The sequence below is a fragment of the Salvelinus alpinus genome, chromosome 5 (genome assembly GCF_045679555.1).
Source record: "Salvelinus alpinus chromosome 5, SLU_Salpinus.1, whole genome shotgun sequence".
NCBI lineage: Eukaryota > Metazoa > Chordata > Actinopteri > Salmoniformes > Salmonidae > Salvelinus > Salvelinus alpinus.
Genome location: NC_092090.1, coordinates 38,453,364 through 38,478,954, shown reverse-complemented (window position 1 = coordinate 38,478,954; position 25,591 = coordinate 38,453,364). Strand labels below are relative to the sequence as shown.

At 44.8% G+C, this 25,591-nt stretch overlaps 1 protein-coding gene across 2 annotated transcripts in view; it reads left to right on the top strand.

Annotated features, from left to right (window-relative positions):
- LOC139576068 (cingulin-like protein 1) overlaps window positions 1-25,591 on the top strand; it is a 37,710-nt gene that overhangs the window by 6,821 nt on the left and 5,298 nt on the right. For both annotated transcript variants that reach the window (XM_071401718.1, XM_071401717.1), the window contains exons 4-14: window positions 4,226-4,322; window positions 4,855-4,956; window positions 5,254-5,402; window positions 6,724-6,862; window positions 7,167-7,379; window positions 19,227-19,433; window positions 20,308-20,412; window positions 21,060-21,212; window positions 21,342-21,512; window positions 23,277-23,438; window positions 24,994-25,083. In XM_071401718.1, the coding sequence (XP_071257819.1) occupies window positions 4,226-4,322; window positions 4,855-4,956; window positions 5,254-5,402; window positions 6,724-6,862; window positions 7,167-7,379; window positions 19,227-19,433; window positions 20,308-20,412; window positions 21,060-21,212; window positions 21,342-21,512; window positions 23,277-23,438; window positions 24,994-25,083 (1,588 nt within the window). The remainder of the gene's footprint in view (window positions 1-4,225; window positions 4,323-4,854; window positions 4,957-5,253; window positions 5,403-6,723; window positions 6,863-7,166; window positions 7,380-19,226; window positions 19,434-20,307; window positions 20,413-21,059; window positions 21,213-21,341; window positions 21,513-23,276; window positions 23,439-24,993; window positions 25,084-25,591) is intronic.

Below are 25,591 nucleotides of genomic sequence, written 5' to 3'. Positions count from 1 at the left end.
GGATTGGAGATGCTTAATGTGAGTCTGGAAGGAGAGTTTACAGTCTAACCAGACACCTAGGTATTTGTAGTTGTCTACTTATTCTAAGTCAGAGCCGTCCAGAGTAGTGATGCTGGGCGGGCGAGCAGGTGCGGGCAGCGATCGGTTGAATAGCATGCATTTAGTTTTACTTGCATTTAAGAGCAGTTGGAGGACACGGAAGGAGAGTTGTATGGCATTGAAGCTCGTCTGGAGGTTAGTTAACACAGTGTCCAAAGAGGGGCCAGAAGTATACAGAATGGTGTCGTCTGCGTAGAGGTGTATCAGAGAATCACCAGCAGCAAGAGCAACATCATTGATGTATACAGAGAAGAGAGTCGGCCCGAGGTTTGAACCCTGTGGCACCCCCATAGAGACTGCCAGAGGTCCGGACAACAGGCCCTCCGATTTGACACACTGAACTCTATCAGAGAAGTAGTTGGTAAACCAGGCGAGGCAATCATTTGAGAAACCAAGGCTGTCGAGTCTGCCAATAAGAATGTGGCGATTGACAGAGTCGAAAGCCTTGGCCAGGTCGATGAATACGGCTGCGCAGTAATGTCTCTTATCGATGGCGGTTATGATGTCGTTTAGGACCTTGTGCATGGCTGAGGTGCACCCATGACCAGCTCTGAAACCAGATTGCATAGCGGAGAAGGTACGGTGGGATTCGGAATGATCGGTAATCTGTTTGTTAACATGGCTTTCGGAGACCTTAGAAAGACAGGGTAGGATAGATATAGGTCTGTAGCAGTTTGGGTCTAGAGTGTTACCCCCTTTGAAGAGGGGGATGACCGCGGCAGCTTTCCAATCTTTGGGAATCTCAGACGAAACGAAAGAGAGGTTGAACAGGCTAGTAATAGGGGTTGCAACAATTTCGGCAGATAATTTTAGAAAGAGAGGGTCCAGATTGTCTAGCCCAGCTGATTTGTAGGTGTCCAGATTTTGCAGCTCTTTCAGAACATCAGCTATCTGGATTTGGGTGAAGGACAAATGGTGGGGGCTTTGGCGGGTTGCTGTGGAGGGTGCCGGGCAGTTGACCGGGGTAGGGGTAGCCAGGTGGAAAGCATGGCCAGCCGAAGAGAAATGCTTATTGAAATTCTCAATTATAGTGGATTTATTGCTGGTGACAGTGTTTCCTAGCCTCAGAGCGGTGGACAGCTGGGAGGAGGTGCTCTTATTCTCCATGGACTTTACAGTGTCCCAGAACTTTTTTGAGTTAGTACTACAGGATGCAAATTTCTGTTTGAAAAGCTAGCCTTAGCTTTCCTAACTGCTTGTGTATATTGGTTCCTAACTTCCCTGAAAAGTTGCGTATCACGGGGGCTATTCGATGCTAATGCAGAACGCCACAGGATGATTTTGTGCTGGTCAAGGGCAGACAGTTCTGGAGTGAACCAAGGACTATATCTATTCCTAGTTCTACATTTTTTGAATGGGGCATGCTTATTTAAGATGGTGAGGAAGGCACTTTTAAAGAATAGCCAGGCATCATCTACTGACGGGATGAGGTCAATGTCATTCCAGGATACCCCGGCCAGGTCGATTAGAAAGGCCTGCTCGCAGAAGTGTTTTAGGGAGCGTTTGACAGCTTGGTCGCAGACCCATTACGGATGCAGGCAATGAGGCAGTGATCGCTGAGATCTTGATTGAAAACAGCAGAGGTGTATTTGGAGGGCGAGTTAGTTAGGATGACATCTATGAGGGTGCCCGTGTTTACGGATTTGGAGTTGTACCTGGTAGTTTCATTGATAATTTGTGTGAGATTGAGGGCATCTATTTTAGATTGTAGGATGGCCGGGATGTTAAGCATGTCCCAGTTTAGGTCACCTAGTAGCACGAGCTCAGAAGATAGATGGGGGGCAATCAATTCACATATGGTATCGAAGGCACAGCTGGGGGCAGAGGGAGGTCTATAGCAAGCGGCAACAGTGAAACACTTGTTTCTGGAAAGGTGAATTTTTAGAAGTAGAAGCTCGAATTGTTTGGGTACAGACTTGGATAGTAATACAGAACTCTGCAGGCTATCTTTGCAGTAGATTGCAACACCGCCCCCTTTGGCAGTTCTATCTTGGCGGGAAATGTTCTCGTTGACGATGGAGATTTCAGGGTTTTTGGTGGTTTTCCTAAGCCAGGATTCAGACACGGCTAAGACATCCGAATTGGCAGAGTGTGCTAAAGCAGTGAGTAAAACAAACTTAGGGAGTAGGCTTCTCATGTTAACATGCATGAAACCAAGGCTTTTACGGTTACAGAAGTCAACAAATGAGAGCACCTGGGGAGTGGGAGTGGGGCTAGGCACTGCAGGACCTGGATTAACCTCTACATCACCAGAGGAACAGAGGAGAAGTAGGAGAAGGGTACGGCTAAATGCTATACGATGATGACGCCATGAGTACCACTTTCACTATGCAGCGGGCAGTAAACTGCACAGTCTAAACATAACATGTGCCAAGTTACACTCTTAAAGCTGCAATATGTAACTTTTTGGGCTACCCCACCAAATTCACATAGAAATTCACATAGAAACGCTGTCATCCTCATTGAAAGAAAGTCTATGAAACGGTAGATCTGTTCTATGTGCGTTATTTCTATGCTTCCCATTCTTAAGTTTTGTTTTTGCCTTTTTTACTTTTGGTTTTGTACACCAGCTTCAAACAGCTGAAAATACAATATTTTTGGTTATGGGAAAAAAAATCACAGTGGTTTAGATGGTACAATGATTCTATACAGTATACTTGCTTCTTTTGCCACATAAACTGAAATTAAGCAAACTATTAAACATTTTGCAAACAGGAAATGGAGGAACGATTTCTGCATAGTGCATCTTTAAGTAAAGCATAATTTGAAAAACAAAATGCCACAATGGAGCACTTAAATGTTTTTTATCTGAGTCTGACTGTTTGTGATAAAAGTGAAGGAATTTATACTCCCATTCAGTCTCCACCTCCATATCTAAGCTGTGGTCGATGCAGCTGCTTAGTGGTGTTCGTTCCTCTTCCCATTTCTCTCTCTCCCTCTCTACTGAGGAATGTAGGGTATCAACCCTGCTCTGCTTATCACCTGATTCTTGATGTTCACCTTTCACCCCATGCTATAAATACCATCACTTACAGTAGGGGGAAATGGAGGAGTTATCGGTGGGAAGCATCTCAGATTAGTATTTCTATGGTGTACTTCTTGGTTTAGATAGATGAACTGGTAAGGGTGATACATGATGGTTTATATTATTAAATAGTAAGATGAGGTGCTAGACAGTTTTGTTGTTGTTCAGTACCAAGCTACACCAGCTAAAGCTATAGCGTAGCTGGTTTCACTCTCTGAAAGTTTTATAGCTAGACTAGGTTAAAAGGCTTTTGGGGGGGGGGGGTTACAAAGCTTAAACCAAGTATGTTCGTCAAGAAGCCAAGTCTGAAAGTCCAGTGCATATATCCAATAGGATAACATGTAAATCACAGCATCAGTAAAGCTGGATCTTGGAGTTCCGATCCAATCCCAGTCAAGTTCTGTGTCTCTCACAGAGCATTCTGTCATGGTTCGACTGTACATTTGTGTCCATAGTTTTAGAAGATTTGCATTTTAAATCCTAAACATCTAAAGTGCCTTAGTTCCTAAGTGTCTACATTCCATGTGTGCTCCAGGCTTGGTCGCTGCCCAGCAAGTTCAGGAAACTGCTTTGGATGTGTCAGGTCACAGGTCAGGAGTCAGAAGTCAATGGAAAGGAACACAGATGGAAGTGGTGTGCTGAGTCATCAAAGAAAGGACAAACATTCACCAGCTGAAGTTATTAAACTTTTATGAAGGAGGGGGGCTAGAACTCCCCTGGCAGGTAGTGGAATGGAATGGAACCTTAGAACCTTCCCCGGGTTGTGGCAACCCAATGTTCTGTTCATTTTCTGTCCAATATAGGAAGAAAGAGGGTGCACCCTGCATACAGCCCAGTTGTATAGCATGGCCAGGGATGGAGGGAGACACATTCCCCTGAATGTGCCTCCTAATGGATGGCTGTAATGAGGTTGAGCAGGTCGCGAGGTGACACATCAAAGCAGTTGGCCCCCGGCAGAGCAGGAACCAGAACAGTCTGGGATTAGACCCTGATCTGATCCACCTACCACACACAGAGACCCCTCTTTACCCTCAGATCAGTCGAGTGTTGGAGTGCACCTGTGTTCTGACTGTGTGTGTGCGTGTGTGTGTGTCCCCGCAGGAGCACTGATAACGAGGACACCACCAAGAGGAAGGTCAACCTGGTGTTTGAGAAGATCCAGACATTAAAGTCACGGGCAGCGGGGAGCGACAACAAAGTGAGGCATTGTTGTGGAGTTGTCGTAATTAAACTCAACAAACAGCTAAATCTGTGAGCCTCTTATCTTAGCCTTAGGCCAGAAGCTTTCGCTTAGTGAGCAGCATACAAGCCACAAGGCTGTGTTGACCTAGCATTGACAACAGCCACTGTGGTTACCACCTCCAACAGTGGAGGCTGATGGGAGGAGCTATAGGAGGACGGGCTCATTGTAATGGCTGGAATGGAAAAAAATGGAACGGTATCACACGCATGTTTAACTCCGTTCCATATATTTCATTCCAACCATTACAATGAGCCATTCCTCCAATAGCTCCTCCCACCAGCCTCCACTGGCTGCCATGTGTAAACCAGTGCAGTATGGAGAGAAACTAGTCACCACCCTTCCTTTTGTTCATTGAGATCTGCCATGAACCGAAGCAACCGACATGTTTTTGTATTGTACGAAAACGCTATCATGCAAATATATTGTGAATGATTTTGAAAGGGGAAATGGAGTCAAATATAACTCCTGTCTCTGTTCCCCCTCCCAGTCTCCTGACATAGCTACCCAAGCCAAAGCCCTAGAGGAACAGAGGGTGGCGCTGGAGAAGGATGTTGTTGAACTGAAAAAGCAGCTGGAGGAGCAAACCAAGGTAATACTATGGTGCAATGTCATACATGTTGAATCTAGCTGTTATCTTAAATGTCTGTGCAGGACATGAGAATCCCTGGCTCCTGCCTCTTAAGACACAATAATCCTATTGGTGCTAATAGCTAACTTAAGCAGACCAGTAGACATCACAGCCACTGAGTTATTTGGTTAGATAGTTCGTTGTCAAAACTGTAATTCAGATACTATACTATGAACGCCATGCATTTCATATTTATTTGGTGTGTTGAGAGGAATGGTGTTTTATTAAAGTGTATGTGTGTGTCCTTGCGCGTTAAAGAAGCAGATGGGTCTGACTGAGGCCCATGAAAAGGCCAGAGCGGGGGTGAAGGACCTGCAGACGGAGCTGGAAAGGAGCCAGGAGGAATGCTCCCGACTGAGGGACAAACTGGCCAAAACAGAGGCTGAGCTCCGCACCACACTGGAGGAGTAAGTGACTGACCACCAGACCAGGGCATACACTGTGAGGCAAGGAGTGACAGGTCGACAAAGCCCGGCTTAAGAAACCAGCACAATGGGAATAATCCTCAGATGTACAACTCTTATTGGGAAAAAGTTGTTTTATCTATACCTTTTATCGTTTTTGTGGAGGAGAAAGTTATAGTTTGTTTTCTGTGGTCATAGGGGGATTATATGTTCTAATGTGTTCCTTGGGCTTGCAGTCTCTTTTCGGCCATTAGAGTTTCTGTCTTTGTCTGAACATAATGGCCTCCTATAGTTCTCCTTCCCCTCTGACATTTTGTGTTAATATACACTGCAGAGTCCCACACCAAAGCCCCACAAAGTGATGAGTGTATATCATCATGGCTTAAATGTCTGTTGATGTTGGACTAATCTGTTAAACCTGGGGATGGATTTGTTGATCCTGATCATGGACAATCACAATAGAGACTGGCCGTCCTGGCGGATGGCAGCTGAAAGTGGAGGCCCTGTGGAGCCAGACTCCCCTGTAATCTAATGACATAGAGACGTCTATGTCATGGACTCCATAGAAATAAGAGACAGAGACAGAGAGGGGCCCGCCTTATAAAGAAAGAATCACTCAACTACTCTCAGCCATTGTATAATTGATTCCATTTTTCAAGAATGGATTCTCTCATTTGAAGAAGGTTCATGTCAGTATGTGGGAATAAGTACACTGAGCTGGGGAATAAGTAGTGTTCAATCTTTTTACTCTACATTGGCATGCAGGACCCCCTGTCACTAAACAGACACTCTCTGTGTTGGTGTCACGACTTCTGCCGAAGTCGGATCCTCTCCTTGTTCGGGCGGTGTTCGGCGGTCGACGTCACCGGTCTTTTAGCCATCGCCGATCCATTTTTCATTTTCCATTTGTTTTGTCTTGTTTTCTCACACACCTGGTTTTCATTCCCTCATTACGTGTCTGTTCCCCCCATGTCTTTGTGCGGAATTGTTTGTTGTAAGTGCACATTGTTGTCTGGTGCGCGACAGGTATTGTACCCATACGTTGTATTTCTGGATGCCGGTGGTTTCTGAGAGTTCTGCTCTCCTGCGCCTGACTTTTCTGCCACCAGTTACGCACCCCTTACAGTTGGAGTGGGCAGGTGGTGTGACTGTGATGTGATTGGTAGATCAGTGCCCGGGTGCTCATCATAGCCCCTGTTAGCCTGGAGAACAGGCGTTTCTGACAGAGCGCAGGTGGTATCATTCCATTGTGTGAAGCAGGGTGCAGGTGTTCAGGTGATGGTGTGTGTGTTGTGACTGTATGCTGCTCTGTGTGGTCTGGCAGGCTGTTCCAGGTGAAGATGGAGAGGGAGCAGTACCAGACGGAGATCAGGGACCTGCAGGACCAGCTGTCAGAGATGCACGACGAGCTGGATGGCGCCAAGACGGCAGTGGCCGACAGAGAGAAGGATGCCATGATGGAGGTAATACACAGGCCAGATCCCACAGCTCTCAGAGGAGAGAGCGTTGCCATAGAGGAGCTTAGCAGCCTGCATGGAAAGGGCTTTGCGGTCCCATAATAACCACCACATCAATACCATTGTAGTGCCAGTGTTGGTAATGTGTAAACATGTTATTCTTCCTGGCACATTTGCTGAAGCAGAGTTTCTCAGGCAATAATGCCAGTGCTGGAGATTTATGTGCACGTCACCTGTTGAGGTAGCAGTTAATCTCAGAGTGAGATTTTAGCGAGACACTGTCACCACTTCCTCCTCTCCTGCTGTGTAGGACCTGATGCAAATGAAGCTGGACTTACAGGAGGTGCTGCTGGCCAAGGAGGAGCAGGAGGAGGTGCTGAGGAGGAGGGAGAGGGAGCTGACTGCCCTGAAGGGAGCACTGAAGGCAGAGGTGGCCACACACGACCAGGAGGTGGATAAACTGAGGGAGCAGTATGAGAAGGAGATCCGCAAGCTGCAGACATCTCTGGAGAAGGCCAAACAGGTAACCACCCATGGCCTAAGGTTGTCAGAACGTTGTATCATGGTCCCCTGGAGGTTTTGTCTAGTTCCCAGTTGGTCCCGGTGACGTCCCTCAGGATGTTTTTAGGACATTCTTGGGATGTTGTGTCATGGTGCCTTGGAGGATTTGTCTAGTTCCTGGTTGGTCCGGGGACGTCCCTGAGGACGTTTTAGGTCGTTCTTGGGACGTTGTGTCATTGTGCCTTGGTTGCAAAGAAACATTCTCCTTCACCCCAAAAAACATTTTACCCAGGGCACACGCACCCTACTTAAATTACACATCACCCCTTGTTACTGTTGCCAAGCCCTTGATGGGCTGACCACTGATCCAGTCACAACGCTTTGTCTTTTTTTTAATACATTCTTTAGGGGGTGCGTGTCTTTGTCTTTTGGCAATGCTTGAGACACCCACACCACAAACATAGCTTTTAACATACAGTGTTACATATTTGACATACATGATTACATTGTGTATGTTTATTCATACTGTAATTATAGCTTAACATGTCCTCACCTGGGATTTGAACTCACAACATCTTAGTTCATGGAATTCCAATCTTCCTGCTATGCCACCATGTCTGTATCAGTAACTGATTTCACCTGTAGCAAGCCTATTCCTACACCTTGCACTTCAAAGTAAATCTCAGCTCTATTAAAAACACGTAGTGATTCAGGAGTAACATTAAAACAGAATAATATGCCCCCCCAACATTAGACAAATATAATGCAAACCCAGACTCAAATTGCTGAAATTAGTAAATGAAATCAATGAGAGAATAGTCAGAGGAACTGATAACTAAAAGAGCAGTGTAGATGGCACTCTTTCGCTAAGTGCAGAGATGTATTGTAGGTAATGAATGTGTCAGGGACTTTTAAAATCGACAGACTTTGTGGCACAGCAGAAAGATCAGCATACCCAAATTCGGAGTTCAAATTCCATGTGGGTCATTTTAAAATGTGATCATATTGTTATTCATTAAAGATTTGTACACTATTAGCTGAACAGCGTACCACTTACCTTAAAACCCTCATACCATTTCATTACTTTACTTATAATGGTTTGGGACATGTGGGACCATCACGTGACAAAACCTCCAGGGGACCATGACACAACATCCCAAGAATGTTCAGGAAACCTTCAGTGGACCATGACACAATGTCCCAAGGACATCCTAAAAACGTCCCTGGGACAAACCTTCAGCGGACCATGACACAACGTCACAAGTATGCCCGAAAGACGTCCCTGTTACAAACCAGGAACTAGACAAAACCTCCAGGGGACCATGACACAACATCCCAAGAATGTTCAGGAAACCTTCAGTGGACCATGACACAATGTCCCAAGAACATCCTAAAAACGTCCCTGGGACAAACCTTCAGTGGACCATGACACAACGTCACAGCCACCCAAAGACGTCCCTGTTACAAACTGGGAACTAGACAAAACCTCCAGGGGACCATGACACAACGTCCCAAGAACATCCTAAAAACATCCCCGGGACAAACTGGGAACTATGAATAGGTCCCCGAGAGAATGTTCCCTTGGGTACATCACGCAACATTTTTAGAACATTCTTAGACCGTCAGTGGGATAACGTTGTGTCGAAACCCTTTCGGGATTTAATGGGCACGTCGCCAAATGTCCTCAAGACGTCACCTGTTTGCTGGGTGTATTGATGTTAATGGGAGATTTGGGCAAACCCTAGAGTATGGCATCACGTGCATTTTGTGTAGTAAAGTGTTTGTTTAGAAGGTTTGTTTGGGATTGTATTTGTTGACATATGTTCGGCATCAGTAGATATTCGATAGCTTTGAAGTGAAATTACCAGGAACTTTCGACCAGCTTCAAAGTTGTGCCTCAAAATTAAGTTAAATTTTAGTAACTAACACAATAGGACCGTTTTACTTCGAACAAAAACTCTTTAAGTTGTTTTTGTTATGACTACTGTGTATTGGAATTGGAAAAATAAGATTACGCCCCATCATTGTCTACCAGCTGTTAAGATATTTCATTTGTTTGGAACAAGTAAATAATGAATGCTATCCAAAGGCCATTGAATTTGTATAACTTTTGTGTTCCGTTGTTTATTTACTGAGGAAATGAAACCCTCATTATGTGTTATTATAAGGGAATCAGGCTTTTGTGTTTATTGAGATTAAAATGTTTAATACATTTAAAAAATATATATATTTTACCTTTATTTAACCAGGTAGGCAAGTTGAGAACAAGTTCTCATTTACAACTGCGACCTGGCCAAGATAAAGCAAAGCAGTTCGACACATATAACAACACAGAGTTACACATGGAATAAAACAAACATACAGTCAATAATACAGTAGAAAAATAAATCTATATACAATGTGAGCAAATGAGGTGAGATAAGGGAGGTAAAGGCAATAAATAGGCCATGGTGGCGAAGTAAATACAATATAGCAATTAAACACTGGAATGGTAGATTTGACAGTAGATGAGTGTGCAAAGTAGAAATAATGGGGTGCAAAGGAGCAAAATAAATAAATAAATACAGTAGGGGAAGTGGTAGTTGTTTGGGCTAATTATAGATGGGCTATGTACAGGTGCAGTGATCTGTGAGCTGCTCTGACAGCTGGTGCTTAAAGCTAGTGAGGGAGATAAGTGTTTCCAGTTCCAGAGATGTTTGTAGTTCGTTCCAGTCATTGGCAGCAGAGAACTGGAAGGAGAGGCGGCCAAAGGAGGAATTGGCTTTGGGGGTGACAAGTGAGATATACCTGCTGGAACGCGTGCTATGGGTGGGTGCAGCTATGGTGACCAGCGAGCAGAGACAAGGCGGGACTTTACCTAGCAGGGTCTTGTAGATGATCTGGAGCCAGTGGGTTTGGCGACGAGTATGAAGCGAGGGCCAGCCAACGAGAGCATACAGGTCGCAGTGGTGGGTAGTATATGGGGCTTTGGTGACAAAACGGGTGGCACTATGATAGACTGCATCCAATTTGTTGAGCAGGGTGTTGGAGGCTATTTTGTAAATGACATCGCCAAAGTCAAGGATCGGTAAGATGGTCAGTTTTACGAGGGTATGTTTGGCAGCATGAGTGAAGGATGCTTTGTTGCGAAATAGGAAGCCAACTCTAGATTTAACTTTGGATTTGAGATGTTTTATGTGAGTCTGGAAGGAGAGTTTACAGTCTAACCAGACACCTAGGTATTTGTAGTTGTCCACATATTCTAAGTCAGTGCCGTCCAGAGTAGTGATGCTGGACAGGCGGGCAGGTGCAGGCAGCGATCGGTTGAAGATACATACAGAAAGTATACATACAGTATGCATACTTGAATGAATGTCTGGAATGTCCTCTAGGAGTTAGTGAATCATTAACTGCATGGTGCCAGTGTTAGAGAATGTCATAGTTCTATACATGAACTGCTCTACTCCTCTCTCTTCTTGCACTTGCCTAACTGCATTTCACTGCACAGACTTTAATAACAACCCCAGCTGAAGGCTGAAATACAAGTCTGAAAACGGTTAAACTGTGCTGGGCAAAACACTCCCTTCTCTGTAGTTCAGCTGAACCAACCAAGATAAAAAGACAGCTATCTGACAGTTAAACCAACTTGTCATCACTTTTCATGGGAACTTATTGGACTCTGTTTACCCTAGATGACATATAGTGTCATTAAAACGCTTTAGGAACTATTTAATACTTTTTGCTGTAAACATATTTTACTGGGCGGCTCAACAGGAAGAAAAATAGGACCAAACAAAGCCTTTTAAAGACTTGGGAAAGGGGATGGGGAGAGGGAAATGGACTAGTGAAGAGAAGACAGGGTAGGGAAGTGGTAGAGAGGGCAGTGAGGTAAGAGCATAAATAGGGCTAATGGAGGAGAGAGGCATAAGAGGACCACACTGACAAGGCTAGAGGAGCATTGAGCATAGGTGTTGCCTGGCTCACATGCTTCCTGTTTGTGTCAGGGCCTGGAAGTCCACTCCTTGTCCCGAGCTTCCTCCTGCTGTGGTGGGGGTCTACACAGCAGCCAGCCCCTTCTGAGATAATTTTCTTGCTTGAAAAAAGGTACTTCCATTTCTGGGGAAGATTTTGTCATCAAGAATTCACCACCAATGCTTTATAAACAAGTGACAAGATTGTGAGATTCAAGATTCTGACCTTATTGTTACTCAGTATTCAGACAGTTTGGCTGCTATCAGTTTATCTTCAGTAATTTGGGCCTTTCCCTTAAAGTACCAATCCATTGTTAGGTTGTCACACACAAAAACTATTTATAGCGGTTACAGCCTACTGTACTTTTATCCACCAGGCATTGGCAGGATTGAAAGTAATAATCATTTCTGCATGTGTGAGTGAGCGATCGCACAGCCTGCTGAATTACTTAGTATAAAGTGTGCGCGGTCAAGCATTCATCTGTCCTGTCTCCCATTGAAATGCTGCTCCTCTCTCCTTCGGCCATGAAATGTGCATTGATAGGGCTGCCCCATGCAGAGAATAATGCTGGAAACTGGAGCGCTAAATCGTTCCCGTTGCCCGTTAATTGCAGTGGCAAGCCGTCACTAATCTAATGAGCTGTAGTTCATGGGTTGTGCAGTGTTCCTCACTGTTCCTCCTCTCTCTCTGTTCATCCATTGAAAGGGCAGGGGTAATTGTGGACCTCAGTAGATGAATGATGAGTTTGTTTCACACAATAATAGCAGCAGGGGTTTGGGATATGGTTGGGATATGCTGAATAAAGTGGGTCAGAGCAGTTATGAAGTGGACATCTCCCTGAAAATATGTGTGTTTGTTTTGTGTCATTGCATTTTAGTTTCAATTGTATTTTTATTTATTTGTAGCATGGGCCATTTTTCAGATGTTAATCTATAGAGGTAGAAACTATAGAGGTCAAACAACAATATTCATAGAGTAGATCAGTTCTGTGGAAGTCAGTTTTTTCACAACAGTGATACTTGAGGGAATGTGAAAAATGTGAACAGATAAGGTGCAGTGAGCAGAGAGAAGGATGTGTCAGAGAATGTTCCTGGCTGGTTAGAGAATGTGCACCCAGCAGACCCCCTCCCTCCTGCATATTCTGTTACAGTGCTCCAGCTCTGACCAGTGGGTGGGGTCGGGAGGGGTGGGACGTGACCATGCCTCTTCAGGGGGCTGCTGTTATACCCCCTCTCAGGGACATTCCTGATTCTCAACACTCTCAGAGGGCCACAACCCCAGACCCAAGACACCCCCAACCTGTAGTCCCAACCCAAGCGTCTAGTACCAGCCCTAGCCCCTAGTTCCATTTCCAGGCTGAACCCCATTCCCAGCTCCAGCCCACTCTCATCCCTCAGCCTTGATCCCCTCCACCCTACCCATACAGTCCCTGTTGTATTTTCATTCCTAAATTAATTAGCCCCAGTCCCAAGCCTCAGCCCTTATAACCCTATCCCATACATCCCCTGACACACTGGCAGCCCCATCCCCCCAGCTTCTAGCCCTTCACTTGAGTGATCCCTGCCTGTCTTTATTTTCTCTGTGACTGACTTATTTTTGTGTGTAATCATTGAAGCCATGTGGCCTGGTGAGCACCTCCTCAGGGCTGTTTGAAGGTAAAGAGTCCCACAGGAGGCAGTGTGTTTCCTCAGTTGATGATAGCGCTCTGCTGTGTTCCCTTCCCGGCACAGCTGGAAGGTGAGGATTTACTGGGAAGGGAGGGAGGGAGGGAGAAATATAGGGATTGATAGAGGGAAGGGATTTCTCTGGAAATCTACCAGCAAAAGAGAGGAATGGGTGTCATAGCCAAAGTTCAGCACTTTTTGTGTCCATCTGTTTGCTATCATGTTCTTCCCTGTTTGAAGAATTTGTATTCAAAAAGACTTGGGAGTTAAGACGGCTTCTCAGAATTGTTTAGATGAACTGTGATATGCTGCTGCCTGTAATGTTCTGCCCAGAAATAGTTTTTCACTGGCTCATTGGATGCACACCCATTTTGGTTGCATCTCCTTGCACAGAGCTGGTTGTTTGTGTGTGTGTAGTGAGAGAAGTTGTTCCCCTGCCATGTGAGGGTCGTGCCTGTGTGAAAGGAGGCTGTGGCCTGAATTCATGGGCCTATTGTTCATCTGCTGCGTCACTGCCTGGCAGAGCTGAGCTGGTGGGGGGGAGCCTACTGTGCCAAAATGCATGCAAGGCTTTGGGGATTTCAACAAATACCCCCAGGAGTGTGGAGTAGAGGGTCAGTGTGCTCAAGACTGTGATGTACCGCAGCTTTAAGACCAGAGGTAGAAAGCTAAGGATTTAACTCACTCACACCGAGACTTAGGAAATATGTGGTTTCTCCACTCAATAGGCCGTTTGTGTTGGTACATTGCTTTTAAACATCCAACAGAGTAGGGAGTACTGGCAAGTACAGTCAAAGTATTTAGCATGGACTTACTGTCCAGTGGCGTAGTCTGCTCAGGTTGCAAGTGGCACTGGTCACTCTCCCACCAGCAGGATCTGACCTCAGCTCTGACATTCAAAGCCCAGTCATTTGACTGTGATTTTTCCCCAGCCCGACCAGGCATCATGATTCCCCAAGGTCTGGCTTTCGTCCAAGAGTGAAAAGAAGTACTATGCTCAATGTCGGTGTTTTGTCCTACCATAATGACTTTCTGAAGGGTCTTTTGATATTATCATCACTCTGGGTTGGCCTCATATCAACCATTTAAGATCATAATAGAGGCATCCCGGGTGGTGCAGTGGTCTAAGGCACTGCATCGCAGTGCTAGCTGTGCCACCAGAGACTCTGGGTTTGAGCCCAGGCTCTGTCGCAGCCGGCCGCGACCGGGAGGTCCATGGGGCGACGCACAATTGGCCCAGCGTCGTCCAGGTTAGGAGGGGCCTGGCCGGCAGGGATATCCTTGTCTCATCGTGCACTAGCGACTCCTGTGGCGGGCTGGGCGCAGTGCACGCTGACCAGGTCACCAGTGTTTCCTCTGACACATTGGTGCGGCTGGCTTCCGGGTTGGATGTGCGTTGTGTCAAGAAGCAGTGCGGCTAGGCTGGATTGTGTTTCGGAGGATGCATGGCTCTCGACCTTTGCCTCTCCCGAGTCCGTACGGGAGTTGCAGCGATGAGACAAGACTGTAACTACTACCAATTGGATACCATGAAATTGGGGAGAAAAAAAATAATATTCATAATAGAGTACTGTGTGTGTGGACTTTGGCATCCCACTTCCTTCTTTTGAAGCCACTGGCCTTCTGGTGATGTGCTACACAATAATAATGCCACATTCTGTGGAGGCTTGGAGTTTTGTGACAGTAAATGTTAATTCTCTGGTTCCAATTTTTGGACACAAAAGGGCCAGTTTCCCGCAAAGCTCTACTGTGACTGCCTTCTCACTGCACTGGCCTATTTCATTCTCTATTAAACCCAAACACCCCTGAAATCCTATCAATAGAGCCTCCATTTAAAAAGGTTTCTGTTTTCATGTCCCGAAGGACAAGACAAGATTTGATGGCTGGCATCTTATTGTGACTGGAGAGATGCCAAGCAACAAGTTTTAATTTCCACTGCCAATTCTTCTCCCAAGCCGTCACAAACCTGTCTTTACTAGGCAGAGAGAGCGACGCTATTGTTGGAGAGCGACGCTATTGTAATGCATACCTTCTTGCTGGTGAAACAAACTAAGGCTTATTCATTGCCAGAGAAGAGCTTGAGTGATCTGTGGTGCTATTTATTTTCCTTGAAGACAGAATACATGGTGTTGAATACCGTTAACTTGATATCACACAGGATATGACCCGTTCCTGGAAGGACCTTGGTCATCTTTGTGCTTCTATTTAGTCACGATTGCCTATCTCGACTTCCCCTCTTATCCCATGTTTACTTTCCATTGGGGAGAGCACATGAATGGAAGTCATTTGAAAACAGGACCATAATGCTATGAAGCTGCATCAACCTTGGCTCACAGTACCCTCTAACTAAGGTAGACTGAAGTAAACAATTATAAATGATGTGATGTTGAGCATTGATTTTATTCACTTGTGGTTGTGGCCAGTATGTGTCTGTTTGAACGATGTCACCACTGGGGTAGAGGGATATCCTGTGTTTCTCTGCATCCTGGCCTGGGTCCTAGGTTAGGTAGGGGGAACACTCTGCCCCTCAGCTCCTAACTAAAGCCTTTCTGTCAGGGATGCTGCTGGGACATTATAGCAACTTGACAATGTGTCAGCTCAATCAAAGAAGTGTTGCTTTGTACCTTTCCCAAGGCCATGGTAGAGCAGAGGGAGCAGAACACTGTGCTCCACTATAGTTACTTATTTTTGATTTACTGTAATCTTACACTGTGAGTGTTACTGTCTGAAATAGGTATTATTTCTAAAACCTTGTGAATGCTTCATGCCCACAACAGTGCACTCATATAAAAGGTTGTGTTCACTGTTGTGAATGCATGTGATAGTAAACACATAAAATGTGTTTAGGGGTGTGTCAGGACTTTTACTTTAATCTCTGTAGTATAGATGACACCAGTTTGTCTGTGACAACCAATCAGAGGGTATGCTACTCACTGACAAGGGCATGAGTACACCACTATCTTTATTTTCAGGATTTGTTTAAAGATAAACATTTTGATTCAGTTATGAGTCAGATTAGACTTTTTTGATGCATTGTGGATTTAGAGTGGATTAACTGTCTTGTCATTTTAAAAAGTGATATTTATGTGCCTATAAATGTGAATAGAGGGGGGGGGGGGGCTGCTGGGTGTGGGATTACCCTGGCAGGTTTCTTATGGACCGTAATTGGTGCAGGAATATCAGCAAACTCCATTGTTTGTTCCCTGGGCTCCAAAGCAGATTCAGCAGGGGTTTGTGTGTGTTCTGAGCTCACACACTGGCCCATGCATACTTCACTGCATTGTTAGCGCCACTCTTTTTACTGGCCGCACAATGGTAGTTAATGCCGGACTATAGACAAACAGTTTAAGTGCACAAGACAGCCCTTGAAATCAAACTCCCAAATTGTTAATTTTGAGGCTTTGTAACAGTCTGAGTGAGTACAAAATGGCAAACACAAGGAACAATGATCACCAGGGCACCCTGTGAATTTCCACCACCCATGGGTCTTTCTCCACCTCGCCCTCTGAGTGTTAGTGCCCAGACTGGACTCTCAAAGAACCCAGGGTGGGAAATGGGACAGTGAAAGAGGGGGTGAGGGGATGTTATTATGATAAAAAACTGAGAACTCAACTCTACATTTTCTGTATGTTCCCCTCCCCCTCAACCTGCCCTCTACCCACAGCCCCAGTTGATTACATTTTGAATACAGAGATGATACTACAATCTTCACATATTCCAGCTAAGTAGGCTAAGTGACCTGTAAAACAGTGATGTTTTTCACAAGCTTCTACCCCCTGCTGTTACTTGGATTCTGTACAGTCCTAGACAGGTGAAAGATGCCTAATGTTTTGAAAGAGATAAGACTGCCTTCGTTGACATATTTTAAGGATGTTTTTTTTGTGTGGGAATATCCTCGTCTGGGTTACAGGTAATTCCAGTGACACCTGCATATCAGTGAGTCTGTGTACTTGCCAGCTCCTCCTGTGCCCCAGCTGACCCAGGCAGGGATAAGGGTGTCGGGGAGGGGAACAGGCCCAACAGGCCTCAGTGGGTCCTGGAGGTGGTATGGTTAATGATCTGTCTTCTCTGCTCTCCCCTCCACTGCGTGATCTTAACCCCTCGCCTCCCACCCTCTGCTCAAACACTGGAACACCAAGCCTCAGTGACCAATGAGGGTCCTCCACCTCACCCAGTGGTGAGGGGATGTGTGAGGGGGCGAGGTGGTCGGACTTTGGACTCTTTCAGCTCTGTGGACAGATAATGAGTCACTACAGGGACCATAGTACAGTGGTTCTAATGACAGATGAGGGGATTCAAACACATTCCCAAGCACTAAGTCAGATAGCTTCCTTTTAAGACACATATTTAGTAAGACATCTGTATCTTAACCTATGACTGCTAATCACCGGTCTTGTAATTGAAGTAGTTTCATGTCATTAGCTGTCTGCTATTTATCATGCTGTTTCATTAGTGAATGGTGTGTGTGTGTGTGTGTGTGTGTGTGTGTGTGTGTGTGTGAGAAACAGATGCGTCTGTGTGCGTGCGTCAGGTGTGAGTGGAGTATGTGACTGGTACGTGCGTCAGGTGTGTGCAGTGTGTGTGTATACACAGGCTTCTCTTGGACCTGTCCAGTGAGAGGTGCCTATCTGCCTGCCTGCTTGTCCAGGTGAGGCTAAGGGGAATTGAACCACAGTGTGTTAATCTGCACCGTTTGCCTCTAATCCCCCTGGGAGCAGACATTCCTCCTCATAATGAACAGTCCCTCCCTGCCTGCATACTGTATAACATGAATGGGGAGAAAACTGATAGCCTATATTATAAACTGGGTGGTTCGAGCTCTGAATGCTGATTGGCTGTATACCACGGGTATGACAACTTGTATTTTGACTGTTCTAATTACGTTGGTAACCAGTTTATAATAGCAATAAGGCACGTCAGGGGTTTGTGATATATGGCCAATATACCACGGCTAAGGGCTGTATCCAGGCACTCCGCATTGCATCGTGCTTAAGAACAGCCCTTAGCCGTGGTATATTGGCCATATACCACACTCCCTTGTGCATTATTGCTTAAATATCACCTGTGTTTACAGAATCATATTTAGTCAATTAAATATAGGCCCAGTACTGTAACGAGAAAGGCCAGGAGCCACGTGATCTGACCAGGAAAAACTCTGGGCCTTGGGTATAACTTTTATCTAGGGCTTCCAGTTTTTCCTGGTTAGGGAAATTCCTGGCCCTTTGTATCAGTAATGAACCCCATATGAACGTCAGTTCCTGGTTGTTTCTGTGGAGGCGTGCAGCACGGGCATTTCTCACTGTAGTAAACAGAACAAGAAACTGTCAAACCTGTTGTCTGGCATTCTGTCAAGCATAGCCTCATTTCCAGATATTCTCGTTTCTGAACAAATATCTGGGAGCCTGGCTGCTACAATATCTTCTTAAACTGTCACTTTCAGGATATAAAGTAAATCCCTCTCTGACAGCGTCATCACAGCAAAACCTGCTATCTGTTTTTCTATGCAAAACTTAATGCGGGCCTAGATAGAGTACTGTGTGTTGTCAGCTGAGAGGTTACATGAAGTCAGAATTCAGGTTTCCCAGAGTGCATTGACTGCTCTCCCTTAGGACAGCAGCAGCCCAGACAGGCTAGCCAGGGCAGGCTCTCCATTGATAAAACTGGGCAGAGGCAAAGCACACAGGGACCTCCTTTCACACTGTCCTGCCACAGCAGCCAAGTTCATACAAAGACAGGCTGCCACCAACAGTGGGTCATCTAATTATGGAATTTGATCATGTTTAGTGACAAGCGGTGAACAAGCGAGAGCCATAAGGCTTAAGCAGCAGCCCCACAACTGTACAACTCTGGCAGGTAAAGCCATTGAGACATTGGTGTTGGTCATGCTCAGGGGACTCAGAATGAAGTGAGCAGATTTACTGGACTGGACCATTTACCTCAATCTCCCCAGCCTTTTGCGGGTGACATGCTGTCTTTGTGTGGGCCAAGCTACATCAGTTCAATGGGAAGTGAATAGAGGCTTAGAGTTATTGTCATGCATCCACCTCTTAAATCCCCTTGAGCTTGTTATGAAGGAGTTGTTTTGGGAGTCTCTTTGCGGAGGAGTTGTGAAGGAATTTGAGTTGCCTTGTAAATAAGACCGTAGACTTTTGTTTTTAACCAGTTGTCAAGCCAGTATCGCGTCTTTTTCTGTGCAACGTTGCATCTTTCGACCCTGTATTTACTTTGCACTGACCCTTCTGTCGGCTCTCCAGAGCAGTGCTGCAGTGGGCAAGGAGAAGGCTGAAGTGGAGGCAGCCAAGGGGGCAGTGGAGGGCCAGGCGGGACGTCTTAGCCAGGAGGCCGAGAAGCTGAGAAAGCGGGCACATGAGCTGGAGAACGAAGTGGCCAAACTCAACCGCATCATCGATGATGCCAAGCTACAGGAGAGCAAGCTGGGGGACAGAGTCGGCCGGCTTGAGGTGAGGAATAGAGAAACCTTATTTACTGTAACTATTGTAGCAACGGTCATAGAAATTGTTAAAAACTTTTTTTAAACAATTTGCATAAATGCAACTGTTGGTCAATGGATGAAGATACTCCAAACTTTTATAATTTGTGTAATCCATTAGATGTTGACTGAATTATAGTGCATAAAACATTTACTGGCATGGACAAATAATGAATGGAGTTCAGAGATTTTGGTTGGAATTCAGGTATAAAATTTATTGCCAAACACTTGCTCTGTCTACCCTATACCCTTGGATTAAAAATCAACACACATGGCTCTAGATTATACCTATCTAAACATACTTTACATTGTTTGCGAGATCAGACATAATATCACTATAATCCGAGTGTTCATTTTCAGAAGTGGCTTTCATTTCGGAGCATGTAATTTGTTAACATTTCAACTGTATTAAATTCTTTCTTTCTTAGCTTTAGTGTTCTTATAGATGCAACGGAAAGACAATGTATTCCATTCAGCCCATTTCAGACATTACCGGAGTGTTTGACAGGTCATTACAAACATTTCTGCGGTCGTAACGTTAACCAATAAAACAAATAGGCACAAGCAAAGTATGAAAGAGTCATAGGAGTGAAATGAAAGCAATCAATCCAGCAAGATTTAAGTTACAAGTGGATTTTGCGTCTCTCAAACACAGGAAATAGATGGCTGAAAAAGACAGATCCTCGGGTGTAACATGAGCTGCTAGTTATATAAAGGAGAGCCACTGTAAACTGCACAGGAGTGTCAATCAGATTGACAGTAATAAAACTTTTCACATTGAAGATCAGATCTGTTACCTATTGTCTTATGCTGGTGTGTGCATATGTGTATGTGTAAACTCACAGATAGAGAAGAGGCAGCTGGAAGAGTCTTTGGAAGAAATCAAGGAGCAGGAGGAGGAGATGTCACGTGCCAACCGTGCTCTGACCACACGGTTAGAGGATGTACAGGTAAGATTGACCAGGCTTTGACCACATGGTTAGAGGATGTACAGGTAAGATTGACCAGGCTTTGACCACATGGTTAGAGGATGTACAGGTGAGATTGACCAGGCTTTGACCACATGGTTAGAGGATGTACAGGTAAGATTGACCAGGCTTTGACCACATGGTTAGAGGATGTACAGGTGAGATTGACCAGGCTTTGACCACATGGTTAGAGGATGTACAGGTGAGATTGACCAGGCTTTGACCACATGGTTAGAGGATGTACAGGTAAGATTGACCAGGCTTTGACCACATGGTTAGAGGATGTACAGGTGAGATTGACCAGGCTTTGACCACATGGTTAGAGGATGTACAGGTGAGATTGACCAGGCTTTGACCACATGGTTAGAGGATGTACAGGTAAGATTGACCAGGCTTTGACCACATGGTTAGAGGATGTACAGGTAAGATTGACCAGGCTTTGACCACATGGTTAGAGGATGTACAGGTGAGATTGACCAGGCTTTGACCACATGGTTAGAGGATGTACAGGTAAGATTGACCAGGCTTTGACTACAAGCTCGGGAGAATTAACTGATGAGAATAATAAAGCATAAGTGCTGGTCCTCCTTACCATTCTGACATATCTTTCTAAACTCTTTCTGTTCCAGAGGAACTTGACCAAGCTGAACCATGACCACAGAGAGCTGGAGGAGAGGCTGAAGGAGGAGAGGAGTCAAAAAGAACAGTTCAAGAACACTAAGAATGAGATAGAGGACGAGAGGAGTCTGCTGGACCGTACAGTGGAGAAACTACAGAGGGAGGTGAATGGACCAACTAAAGGCCTTCGGACATCCTTGCTTTAGTCAATCAAATATCACACCACAGGCATGTGTCAGTGTGTGCATGCATGTCTGTTTGTTAGCAGGGCTAACTCTACCTTCTCCCTGTAGATGAGTGAGATTGTGGAGGCCTCTCAGTCGTCCACCCAGGAGCTGCAGGAGCAGATAGACGTGTACAAGGAGAAGAACCGTCGGGAGCTGGCTGAGCTTCAGAGACAGCTGAGGGAACGGGGTGTGGAGCTGGACAAGTCCTGCCTGGCTGCTAAGTCCCTGCAGGAGGAGGTGGGTTGGCCAGTGCTCCCCATGACAATGGAGGATGACCTATTGTCCTGACTCAGTGTGTTGTAAACCCCCACTCAGGGTTTGTACAGTGAGGTCATGGCTTTGGAATGTGTGTCCTCTCCCCTCTTATGCTTCCCCTTTGCCCTGAACTGGACCAGAAGGTCACAGCTGTAGAGATGCCTGGTGGCCTGGTGGTATTACAGGGCTGAATAGGTTAGATAATGTATATTTTATTTTCATAGATATCTGTGGTTTAGCATGAAGAGTTGGAGCTCTGGAGGGTGGGAAGATAAATCTGAATCATTGTTTTTCTATAGGTGAAGCATCAAAATGTTTCAGTGATCTAGAACTTCAGACACTAAGATGCATTTATGAACCTCTTTTAATTGAACAAAATATTAAAGTATTAGCTGTGACTTTATCTTACATTACATCCATTGTTCTCATACATTAAGGGAGTTGTAGCTAGGTAGGCTTATGGAATTTGGAGTGCGCCTCTGTAAAGTTCTTCATGGCATTTTGCCTCAATTGAGGAATTCTCCAGCTAATGTTTTTATAATTACTATGGTTCATTTTCACAATCTAGCTATAACCCCTTAGTAGCTGTGGTCTGCCCCACATAATGTTGTTATAACCCAGGGCCACTGCTCATTGGGTATGGTTTGACCTACTAAACACTTTGGAATGTTTTTGTTGAATATGGGATAAGCATTGCTTATTTGATCTAATAATGCCCTCCCTCATTGTGTGTCTGAGTTACTAACCCCTGCAGAATGTCATTAAAGAAAACCTATTTCCTACAGTAGGTTAAAGACAGGTGGCCAGACTCAGTCCAACACAGTTCAAACTCCATTGGAATTGTGCTCACTTTTTCCATGGAAATGTGTCAGTTTCACAGAAGAGAGAGGCCTTGCTGCTAAGGGTTCATCTTTGTGTTGTAGTCTACCCAGTGTAATGTAGTCTACCCAGTGTAATGTAGTCTACCCAGTGTAATGTAGTCTACCCAGTGTAATGTAGTCTACCCAGTGTAATGTAGTCTACCCAGTGTAATGTAGTCTACCCAGTGTAATGTAGTCTACCCAGTGTAATGTAGTCTACCCAGTGTAATGTAGTCTACCCAGTGTAATGTAGTCTACCCAGTGTAATGTAGTCTACCCAGTGTAATGTAGTCTACCCAGTGTAATGTAGTCTACCCAGTGTAATGTAGTCTACCCAGTGTAATGTAGTCTACTCAGTATAATGTATATGCACAGATGGGATATGCTGATGTATCTTTGTCCAGCTGGTCTACAGGAAGAGGGGGATGTAGTGTCATTGTTGTGAGAGCTGGAATGACTGACCCCACATCCTCCTCTCCTCCCCGCTGATCCATACACTCCTCTAAGGCCTGGTGATGAGGTCACTGTTTCATCTGCTTCAGATCTCCAGTCTGTCCCAACCCCCACATCCATCTTATAAGCATGCCCATTAAGACCTGCTAAAGACAAATGTATTTTCTTCTTTCATCTTCTTCACTCACCAGGCTAGTGTTTGCGAAAGTTTCTCTTAAGTCACTATTGTTAAAGGAACAGATGGCATGTTGTGGCCACTGCTGAAATTGCATTGCTAAAGCAAACATGACAGGTAGGGATGTTACTGTAACAGTATGACACGTGTGGTTTATTTGTTCGCTGTGCCGTACTGGTAAATGAGTAGGAGGCATTCACAAAACCTGTTGTTCATTCCCATTCTGTTTAAAAAGTATGTGTGGTGTGTGTCCTGCAGCTGAGCCATGTAGAAGAAGACCTGAGGCAGTGTAAGAGGGAGAGGGATGATGCGGTCCTCAAGGAGAAGGTCCTGGATCAGAAAGTCTACCACCTGGAGGTGGAGGCAGAGATCAAAGCCCACTCCAAGGATGACAAAATCCGACAGGTGAAACTCATGGAGGTATGGAGGAATATCTTAATTATTAATTTCACATGGTCTCTAAATTATACACTTTATACATGTGTTCATAGAGACTTTCTTCTGCCATTTAAAGTGTCAGACTTTTTGTGCTGTATTAATTGGTTATCTTTGAGTCTTCAGTCTATGCTAGTCCTTCCATTTCGTCTCTGTTTGTACTCCAGTCCTGAGGAAGGAACAGTTCCCAGCTAGCACATAATGTTCTGAGAACCATGTTTCTCAGAGCTGGTGAGAGCAGGGTTGTCCTATGGTTATTTTGCATACAACCTTCCCACAACTTTCTGGGAATGGTGCAGGTTTTAGAACATTCTTAGCACATTTAAGGAACTTGACAAGATAACATTATTTTCTTGGTATTTCATTACTTTAACAGAATGTTTCCTAAAAGTTCAAACATGGTTACATTTAGTAAAAATGCCCGTAATGTCCTAGGAACGTTCTCCAACTGGTTTGACATTGGGCATATTCTCAAATAGTTCAGAGAACGTTAAGAAACTATGTTGTTCTGTGGGTATTTCAGTACTTGCTGAGTCGACTAATTCCATTGATAGAGAACAGAAGATTATTGAAGTTTTTGAGAGATAAGCAGCATGTTATTATGCACATCTGGTTAAAATAGTATGCACGTGTTCAGTGCGTGATATTGGAAATATGTATCTGATTGGATGCGCATAGCTTAATTGGCAGGCCCTCATTGGTTGTTGGCCAGGGTATTCAAGTGTGCTACCTTTGAGCGGGTGCAGATGGACTCGGAACCGGCTTGGAACCGGCTATGCTTTATCCGCTGTCATGTTGGAAATAAACCGTTTCCATTATGTTAATGCTTTATACTCTCTAGTTTCTCTTTGCAATATCTAAAAAGAACCTCCTTCCTTTAACCAGGGATGCAACAATTTATAGGTTCGAATCTCACTGATGCCGTGTCACAATAAAATATTAATGCCTAAGGAAATTAATTTCTATGTGTCCTATCTGTGCTTGGAGATAAAGGGTTCAAGCAAAATTAGATAGCAGTATTATTAAAAGTGTTATTAAACGATTCAGTGAACATTTTAATGAAATTATTCAAAAACCTCCAAATAACCTAGAAATTCCTTTCTCAGACCGTTAATAAAACCTCCTAGGAAAGCATTCAAGGAACCAGAGTAAAACATTCTCAGGACCTCCCTGCAACCAAAAAATGCACGTTCCCAGAACAGGCAACATTTTTACTTCTGTTCTCAGAACATGTAAAAAAATAAATAAATGTTTTACCGGTCAGGAAATGTATAGCTTCCCAGAACCAATGTGAAATCAAAAACATACAATCCCACAACTTCCAAGGAACAAAATGTGCTTGCTGGGTTCTTTCCTGAGTTTGTTATAGACAGAAGTCATGTGTACTGCAGGCCTCTGCTGTTGATGGTGGTGTGATGGCAAAACACTGCAGAAGGAAATCTAAAGCTGTCATTCAGAAAAGCAACCCCATGTTTATAGCAAGGTCAAATAATAATGTCATTGTTATTACCATTGTTAATGTTGATGCTGTGTACTGCAGGACAGGATCAATCAGCTGGAGCTGGATCTGGATGAGGAAAAGCAAAGTGGAGACCTGCTGATTGTCAGGATAGACCGAGGCAGAGAACAGGTGAGTCCTTACCACTATCCCTGACTGACCGCTCTAACTGACCTCCAGTCAGTGGGGCATTCTAACATTCATTAACCATGGTTCACCAAGGTCATTCACCAATTTGTCTCTGACTCTCCTGTGACCGGGAGTCACACTCCTAAACTCCATTAACTTCATTATCATCTGCAAAAGACAGAAAGCATTTCAAGTACAGTCATTCCAGAGCAGCTTGGCATAATGTGACATCTAAGCTTACACCCTGTATCAGTTATTTGTGCTTGTCTGCCATCCCCTCCCGCCATTGACAGCTCAAATACCCACACACACAGACCTACACACCGAGCCATTCTTTATTGCGTGTGTGTGTGTGGGCCCCCCCCGTATGGAACAGCTGCCCAAAAATCCCACTATCCCAGTTAATTTGTGTTCTAGAGAGCAGAGGGGTTATTGCCATGTAAGAGGATCTTGCATAATCGTTCAGTTTGGCAGGCTGCCTGCTCGGTGTAAAAGCGCCAATCCAATTTTC